General features: G+C 39.8%; 1 protein-coding gene across 1 annotated transcript; it reads left to right on the forward strand.

Annotated features, from left to right (window-relative positions):
• The first annotated feature begins 304 nt into the window (after window positions 1–304).
• On the forward strand, window positions 305–5,019 carry LOC105568136 (gastrula zinc finger protein XlCGF46.1-like). Its single transcript, XM_012023552.1, has 5 exons — window positions 305–522; window positions 841–1,190; window positions 1,491–1,572; window positions 1,873–2,251; window positions 3,116–5,019. The coding sequence occupies exons 1-5, from the start codon at window positions 403–405 to the stop codon at window positions 3,397–3,399; spliced, it is 1,215 nt and encodes a 404-aa protein (XP_011878942.1). The 5' UTR covers window positions 305–402; the 3' UTR covers window positions 3,400–5,019.
• The last annotated feature ends 4,553 nt before the right edge of the window (window positions 5,020–9,572 follow it).

Raw genomic sequence — 9,572 nt, forward strand, 5'->3', positions numbered from 1 at the left:
TGCACCGCACTGTACGCTAGGAATCACTGATGCCTTCCCATATGAACTTAGGCACAGGTAGAACACATACCTATATACATTTTCCATGTATGTATAGTATATGCAAAACGTATAAATGTGTTGATATGTACACAAATTCAGGTGGGAAGGCATTAGTGATTCCTAGTGTACAACCTGTCAAACACAGTAGCCATATTGAATTTTTGCCCCCTCCAGATATTAATTGATAATCCATGCTGTCTCTTTCTAAAGTTTGCGTGTACTTTTCACTCACAATCAGTTGAACGCGCAGTATGTGTTTATATTCATTGCTCGATTGTTTCAGCAGTTTTCTGTTATCACGTAACATTTTCGTTCAACATTTTGCAATCTCGCTGGCGATACATATACTCCATAATAATTATGGAGGGTAAGAATTTCGCTATCAGCGATCATTCTCGACAGAATCGAGCAATATTCGACACGAAAGATCTCGAGTTTATCGGTAACCCTAACAAAGCTTGTCACGAAGTATGCCTTCCGGTGCGTATTTATAGGTTACAACTATTATGACAACTCAATTCGTTATTTCACACTTCTCATTTAGTGTCAAATGTGATTATCCGCTACCAAGCGTTATTTGCATCGGTAAAAATATGTAAATAATATAAAATTTTACTATGGCTACAATAAGTTAAATACGTAAAAACTCCAACTTGCAAAAATATAAATATAAATATTTTACTTTTACCATTAAAGAAAACATTAAAAAACAATATGTTAAAGGATAGCTTGGAGAAAACTTATATTACAATTTTATATGCAAATTGCGGGATATTGATACTGTTTTCTGTTTTACAGATTAAAATAAAGACCGAGATCCTGGACGAGATCGAAAATTTTTCAGACGAGCTAGATATTGAACAGTACGTCAAGAACGAACCATCAGAAGAAGCATCGCGTCATGAAAATTCCGAACAGACTCCAAAATCGGACTGTCAAAGAAATGCAAGCGTTTCACTTTCGCAGAGAAAAATGGACGAGTACACTGACTTAAAGGAATACATCGTGGCACTGACAAGAGGAAAGCTTTTAATGTGCAACGTCTGCAGGATCGAATTTCCGAACGAGGTCGAGTTCAAGACTCACATGATTGGACAAAGCCATGGAAAACTTTTCCAATGCGGATTTTGTTGGAAGCAATTCTTTGGGTATGAACGGTATCCGAATAATAGCAACTCTTATTTTAACCTTGCATTGCTTATAAGAGAATTGTGTACTAATGAAATACCTTGTATATATCATGAATTTTAATGAAATTGGAGTTAGATCCGATTTAAATTATTAATACGTTTAATATTCTTTTTGCATACAAGTATATTCGAAACACAGATATTATTACGACTATTTGAAACATATTCTCCAATATTACTGCTTCTTGACAGGCCTGAAATGGCCTTCGTCGCTATACAGTACTTGTTACTAATAATGCAATTATCATTTCCATCAAGATCGTCAACCTTAAAGAATCACCTGCATATGCATTTTATTCCGAAGCCTTTCGCGTGCAGACAATGCGAGCTCCAATTTCAGGTAGTTAATGCTAATAACCATTCGTAGATGTAATGATCTTAATATCAGATCTTTTCGAACTCTTTGCTTCACAAACTGACGCGCTTACTTTGTATTCAGACTAATGAATGCTTGATGAAGCACTCTGTTCCATGCAAAGTCACAATCGATCTATCTAATCTATTCAAAAATCACTCAACGTAAAAGTCTAAAAAAAAAACATTTAACAACTCTTCCAAACATCTACTTCATAATTTTCGCGTGTCACTTAAGAATCGTTTATTTATTCGAACAATTGGCAATTAGATATCACTGTTACAGACGAAACGTGCATTGGAGAAGCACCAATCTAAAGTACACTTTGGCAGAAGAACATTTAAGTGTCCTGTCTGCAAGAAAAACTTGGTACACCATCAATCGTTGCGCGATCATATGTTGATGCATATTAATGTGAGGCCCCACAAATGTACGACCTGTGGCAAAAGCTTCCTGAGGGCCAGCAGCCTCCGGACCCATATGATCGTCCACACCGCGGACTTGCCGTTCGCGTGCGATCTCTGCCCGGCAAAATTCAAGAGATCGTCGGTGCTGAAGACACACCAGCTGACACACACGGGCGTGAGAAGATTCGAGTGCGACATCTGCAAGCATCGTTTCCACCTGAAAGGCGCACTGAAACATCACATACTGGCGCATTACGGTGAGCTTGTGAATATTCTCACAACTTCTTTGCCGCCCGGCAGAGGAAGCCGAAGGTGTCTGCCGCCTGATTAGACTGTTCTGCTGCACGAGATCTCGTTATTTATATCTCTGTTACCTCTCCCCCTTTCCTTTATCGCGCGTCGAGGCCGCAGGACCATTAACTTCTCATATAAATCCAGCGAAGCGTTTACTCTGCGAAACGATCGTCGCGGACAAAAGAATTTTTCGAGATAATCGGAAGCTTGGTTCGCAACGCGTACAAATGATCATGCATAAGCCTATTTTTCAACGTGCTTCAACGTACGCATACTTTGGCGCTTCTCGCGCGACCTGGGCGTTCCGCGGCGGAAATGTATTCCGGACTTTTAATTAACCTCTGTCTAACCGGGGTGAATGTATGAAAGCGAACTTCTCTCCGCCGCGAATCAACTTGCTACTTATCAGCCTGCTTAAAAAATCCATTCTTCTGCAGCTTCCAAGATATTACGGTTATTAATACCGTACCTCCGCGATTTATACTTTGCATACATATGTTACTAATTATTATGTTAGTGGATGATTTACGCATACATATTCATTACGTATGCAATATATAAGAGTATATTTTATATGACGTAAAAATATATATTAGAATATTTTCTTTCAATATCGAAATTCTAATTTTAAAACGAAACGATTGAGAAACCGAAGAAGAAACTCCTCTGCATTTGAGACTAATATGTGACTACTTAGGATAAGTCTAATTTTTCAATCAAATTTTTTGCACTTTATTGTAAGATTTGAAATACTTTAGCCCTAGTATCTTCAAATTTTGTAAAATACAAAAAATTATGCAACTTGTTATAACTAATTCGATTTGTAGGTATCAAGCCCTATAAGTGTGAAGATTGCGGCAAGAGCTACAGAAGATCTTGGGGTTTGAAGGTGCACAGATATCGGCATACCGGCATAAAGCGATTCGAGTGCGATTTCTGCAAGCTGCGCTTCAGCGTGAAGACGAAGCTCGCGAATCACATTTACACACATACCGGCGAGAAACCATACAAGTGTCATATCTGCGGACGTCAGTATGCTGAGAGATATCAGTTGAAGGCGCACAGATGCACGGCATTATATGGCAACCCGTTGAAATTGAAAACTGCTTAAATTTTGTTTCTTTTATCGAAAAGTTTAACAAGATTAAATTAAGATTAACCATTATGTTGAGTATATGATACTGTACAATGAATAAAAAAAATTTATTGAAGAATATTGTACAACTGGTAAATTTTGATTTTTCGGTTATGTAACCGAATATCGAAATGAATGGATTGAGATAACAGCACGAATGTAGAATTTGCAAAAATTGATCGAGAATACAAATAAATCGAAAGAATTTAGACATATCGCGAGTTTTACGGTACAATTTTTAAGGCTAGATACTGTCCGCGCGATTAAATTAATTATTGTCGGTCGCGATTGCTTGTAATAAAACTCGTTCCTCGGCTTGATACAACGGCTGGTCGCCATTTCATTCGTGATCAAATCTACCATCATGGATCCTATCCGTGTTTGCATGCCCGTGAAGTTTAATAAGGCATGGCCTTAATAAGCACTTCGCCGCAGAACAAAACACCGATTAATCCCAGACTGGACCGATACGGATTGGTTTCGAGCTCGAAGCTGCCGACTCGCGCGGGATAGGTCGGCTTAGGTTCGTCATCAACTATCGTATATAATCACAGTCTTTATTCGATATTGCTCGAACGTGACCGCCGGGATCATCGAACGGCGCAGCGAAATTAATGCAACTTTCGAAGACGTAACGCAGTCCTTTGGTAATAATTACTTACTTCGACGGCATACACTCACGTTTCGTTATAACGGCGTAATCTACATCGTACTTAGATATCCGGTATAATCGTTTACGTAACTTATATGAAGAAAATAGATTTTATCGATGGCGTCTAAAAAAATTAATTGCCTGTATCTTAATCTAATAAAAACCCGCGTTGTCAGACACGTGAAATAAATCATATTGCGATATTCATCTGTACTACTTTCTTAATAGATAAGTACTTTCAGCAGTAGTCAAAGTGCCACTTTTATTTTAACCGTTTGCAAATACTTAAACGATTTATTAGACATAAACTTTCTGTATGCAGATACTGTGCAATTATTTAGGATATTAATGCAGCGTTTCTTTAGCGACTGCCTCGAGAGTATCTCGAGCACGTGGGTCCTGCTTATGTCGCCGCACGTGAGAATGGTGCTTTAAGGTGCGTGGACACAGCAGGGGCTCGTATGCGGTACACCGAGATGCTCCGCTTCTTATCAGATCGCATCTCTGATTCGCGTGTCTTGCGGCTAAACTCTTTGACAGTGCCGACACGTATTTGCCTTCTGACCCCGTTTCTCTATTTCGACGCGGTAGGAGGCATGCAAAAAGAAAGTATTTTCACCATTTAAATCGTACTTGTAATAATGGTGACTTTTCGAGAGAACAGCGCCAATATATAAAGTGAAATAATGAGATTTTTGATATTTGAAATTTACTCGCGAATCGATTGTATATGCTACCATGTAAAATATCAATGAAAAATGTCAAGCATGTGTAAATGATTCAATAAATTTCATGTAAGCATATCTTACGTCGATGTAGTACAGAAGGCAAAAATAATATGCTGAGTATCATCCTGTTTTTAAAAATAGTAGTATGTACCAATAGCAATTAAATTCCCGTAGACGACAGTAATTTCGTTCGCAATAATAATTTAATCGCCTGGGCAATACTTATGCTTCGAAGATTGTAGGTGCGTGAAACTCACAAATGTATAAATACCTTTGACTCATTTTTATTCTCTATTGATTTGTAAAAAGTTGAATTATCCCGCGTGTTCTCCGTCTTGTTGCACAATCAATTTCTTATGCACGTGGACTTAGATAATCGACTATGTGAATGTTTGTATAATCTTTGGCAAATTTGTGAAATCCAAATCTCCAAGACGTGCATATCTTAAGGCAATTGTAGTAATTTAATGGAAAGACTGCGTTTATCGAGCAAATTTGTTAATTTTTCGCCAATATATATTTTTAATAATCATGGTTAATCAACGTAAACTGGACGTATCCTATTTTCGATATATCGCGTAATAGTTTAGTGCGTCTTCAGACGAGACTCGTTCTGCCTGGGCGCGATTCGGACACAAGACTTCCTCGCAACGATGCGATTTAAATACGCGGATTTCGCGTTCATATCTCCCGCCTAATTATGCCCGCGCTTCGCGAAATCTACGATCTGACTGTTCGCGTACGAACGTTACACACAGCGGCACGCAGAGAGTCACGCCAAGTCCTAATTATTTAGATAGCGATCATAGTGGTTTAATTATTCCCACTCCTTTCTATCGCTGCTCCGTTCGCCGGTATGGTAATGGCACTTAATGCAGATAGCAACACCGATACTATTTGCCGTACCAGTTACTAATTGCAAGCTCGCGATTATTATGCGTGCATCCAGCGAACGATGGATTTGGAAACTCGGAAAATACGTAACGACGGCAGCCATCGTCCCCGTTACGTTATGCATTTCTGTTATACAATACGGTCAGCGTTTTTCCGGCCAGCTGACACAACGGGAGAAATGCGCTCATTTGTGTAAATTTATTAATTAGAAGTAGATTAATGTTGTAAATTACGAAGCGTTATGGCAAAATAACGCGATCTAAGAAATACATTTTCTTATATACATGAAATACGTGGTTACGTGAATTTGTTAAGTATCACAATAATCTACATTAATTACCTATAGCGATATTGAACGTAAAGAAGAATCACAAGGGCTGTTGCAGGAAGGAGCCAAAGCAACGGGTGGTTCGGTGGATCCGTAAAAGAAAAATGGGACGGAGCATATTAAATAACGACGATGTCGATTAGTATTGACAACGGCGATTAAAGAGGCCGAATTGCCAGTCGGTAATGACCGAGCTGGCTGTGCAAGCAGTGAGCACTGTAATTTCATTGATAATATTTAAATACGGGCCTTTGATAGCTGTCTTCTCTCGGCTGGCATTAGCGCGGGCCCCGAAGGGCCCCATGGCCCGCTCCCCTCTCCACCCTTGAGAGAAGGGCGCAGGAGGCATACTATTTATCGACCTGGTACCATCATTATTTCATCGAACTCTTTCATCGCCTTGCCTGGTTAATCGATAACCCGCAAAGAGACGAAAGTCGACCTCCGACTCGGGCTGATTTATCGACCGTTTGAATTGAAACAAAAGATTGTTTTATGATACTTTTTCCATTTCTTTTCCCATTAATTTATTTTTAATCACATGGAAAACCTATGCGCGGTTCCGATCTCGGGCAGTCATGTATTATATAACTAGCCTATTAATTCATTTGCATGAATACGTTTTTCAAAGAAATCGTAGGCGTGAGAGATCGGCAGTACCTACAGAACGTTGTGCAGACGGTGCTCATTTGTTTAAATATACATACGAATTGTTTAACGCACGACTGCGTCTAGTACACCTTTAATTAGCGCGACTCTACCTGATCGTAATCGCGCGCTACGCATTTCTAAGGTTAATGTGCATTTAATTCATAATACCGAGAGAAACAACGCAGATAGCATGACCGACAATATTCTTTAAGCTTTCCATGTATAAAAATCCGTCAGCGAATGCAATCTATAATTTAAGCACCGACAAATTGTAATCGTTCCCAAGAAAGTTTTGATGTGTAACGCGGAAAGATTGTACTTCTCTATGCGTCTGAGAAATATTATAATTAACGTATTCGCATGTATAAAAGGTATGATGCGCCGATTACAAAAGTAATATCGATATAATTGTTTTTAAAAGAATCGTTTAAAAGAATACATTCAGTTATCTTCGATTTGAGATCATAACTTTCTTCCACGTACCAACTACGAAAAGATTCAGAAATGAAATACACTTTCAAAACCTTGCGTTTAAAATACAATCACATGTTTAATACTTGTTATATAATATTTACGTTTAGCATAATACTTTCAATTTTGATAAGACACGAATTATCTTGTGATACCAAATTGTCCAATGGATATTCGAAGAGAGGAACAATTCAAGGCGGATGAATGGGGTTTTTGCACGCGGATGTAATCCGATACAATCTAATTGGATATGAAATTAAGTCAACGAAATTCCGGCAAAAATCCCAGCGGTGCGGCGAAATTTGAAATTTATATTTCCTGCCTGCGTAAGCGGATTGTTTCGCGTAAGCTGATGCATCCGTCATCTTTTTCTGCGGAGTAAGAGTCTGCTGAGCGCATAATTGCGCTACTACACAGTCTCCTTGAGCGACGAGCATCATGAGCCTTCACTGAGAAGTTTTATCGAATTACTGGTGTGTCATTAAAAAAATGTGTAGTCAAGGTAACATTTCTTGCAGAAGAAATTGAACCTATTGAATGTTGAGAATATACTAGCGAATTGAAAGTATCCAGACATAAAAGTAATGCGTGCAATAAATGCAGTAATGTATAAAAACAAAATAGCTGAACATTTATGTGCAAATTAAATCTCTAATAATCACTTATGCATAATCGGGAGTAAAATCACGTTAATATTCTACGTTGCGAAAGTTTTTCTGTAAGCTGCGGTATGCCGTTTCAATCGATTCATGATCTCGGGACGATTGTAGATCAGTCCGATCGAACTTTTGCGATCTTAACGGTTCATAGTCACGAGAGGCAGAGATGTCGCGTGTTTGATCGCCGCACCCAACATCTGTACCGTTGACGTGAATGACGGTAGATTTTCGCCGATTCATTTCATCTGGCTGTGTTCCAGTCTGGTCGCGCGGCTTTTATACCATGTTTTAATATATCTGTCTGAAGCAGATCCTATTCGTAACGTCGAAGCTCATTGAGAGATAATTCAAGCTTGCTAAGTATTATGAAAGATTTCTCTTTTTATTGAACTATACCTACTATATTATGAATAAATCTTTTTTTTAATAAAACAACGAATTTTAGTATTCTTATAGTAATCTTTGGGAACAGATCTTTTTGAAACAACGTGTGTGGAACTCGATTCGCGTTGTGACTGTTCGCTTCGCGAGGTGGCAGTATCGCGGTGTTTTCGGGAGACGAAGGAGAACGAGAGAGAAAGAGAGAAAGCGCGGCGCTTCTTCTTGCCGGTCGGTTCTCCGTTTCGATGTAGGTAATCATGTGCCGCATTCCCCGAGTGCCGCGGAGATTTTCGGTTTCATTGTATGCGAGGGGTTGAGTCTGAACCGAGGAGTCCTCTGCCGGACCCAAGGTAGGAAAAAGAGAAGCCGCGAGAGGCGTAGGGCGAGGAAGACGTCGCGGAAAGAAGAAGAGAAAGGAACGACGTCGCGGACGCGAAGAAAGAGGAAGAAGAAGGAGAAGAGAATCCGCGGACGGGCGGATGGAGGAAAACGGGGGGAGAGGCTGCGGAGCTGCCGGCAGATCCATCGTCCGTCTCCGTGGAAGCAAACGACGCAAAAACTGGCGTGCATTGTCCCCAACTGAGAGCGCGGAAAGAGAGAGAGAGAGAGGGGGGGGGAGGGAGAGAGAGATTGTCTGTGGCAAAGAGAGTAGCAGAGAGAAACGAAGAGTATTTCTGTGTTTCATCGCAGTATAGAGCTAACGCATACCAACCTCCGGCACCACGTCCTACCGAGAAAAGAGCGAGGGTAGCGAGGTGGAGGGAGCGCGGTCAATTTGATTTTTAAATGCAAACAAATCTACATCGTGGCAAAAGCGCCGCCGACTGACGTTATTCTGCTATCGACCGTTGCTGCCGCGGTAGAAGGAACGCTGATGCCGAAGCGTCATCGCCATCCCGCTGGATATTTTTTTTCATTCATAAAAGACCGCTACTGATTCTTATTCTTCTGTTTCGTTCCTCCCGCCGATCTTCCCCATTCAGAAGGAATCCCGTATCGCGATTGATTTTTCTTACGCTAATCATCGGAACTATAATTAGAAATGCAGGTAAGTATTGCGTCTGGTTTCAACGTAAAAAATGATCTAATAGGTGGCAAAGTTGAATCCGACAAAGCTAAGTTCATATGATTTAGATATGTAGTAAATTAAATTTAAATGGTGGCAGAGAAAACTTGCACTAAAGTCACAAGAGTCTCTGTATTTATTATTTAGAAAATTTAATCTGCTTAATTGCTTAGAAAACAATAGAAATTTCTAAGATGGATTCTTAGATGGATAAGCTCTTTATAAGGATTCGGGAATACTTGGAGAACTGGTCGCGGTATGAGAGTCTCTCTGACCGCGCAACTCGAAAAATATTCATCAACGATTTGTCGCCGACCAT

This window comes from Vollenhovia emeryi, unplaced genomic scaffold, assembly GCF_000949405.1.
Source record: "Vollenhovia emeryi isolate VEMERY1.0 unplaced genomic scaffold, V.emery_V1.0 DF939131.1, whole genome shotgun sequence".
Lineage (NCBI taxonomy): Eukaryota > Metazoa > Arthropoda > Insecta > Hymenoptera > Formicidae > Vollenhovia > Vollenhovia emeryi.

What these genes read in the sequence shown, in the direction of transcription:
- LOC105568136 (XM_012023552.1), top strand. Translation starts at nt 403, where the DNA reads ATGGAGGGTAAGAATTTCGCTATCAGCGATCATTCTCGACAGAATCGA. An exon ending in TGTTGGAAGCAATTCTTTGG is followed by an intron (nt 1,191 to 1,490) that starts GTATGAACGGTA and finishes ATTTCCATCAAG; the next exon opens with ATCGTCAACCTTAAAGAATC. An exon ending in AATGCGAGCTCCAATTTCAG is followed by an intron (nt 1,573 to 1,872) that starts GTAGTTAATGCT and finishes TCACTGTTACAG; the next exon opens with ACGAAACGTGCATTGGAGAA.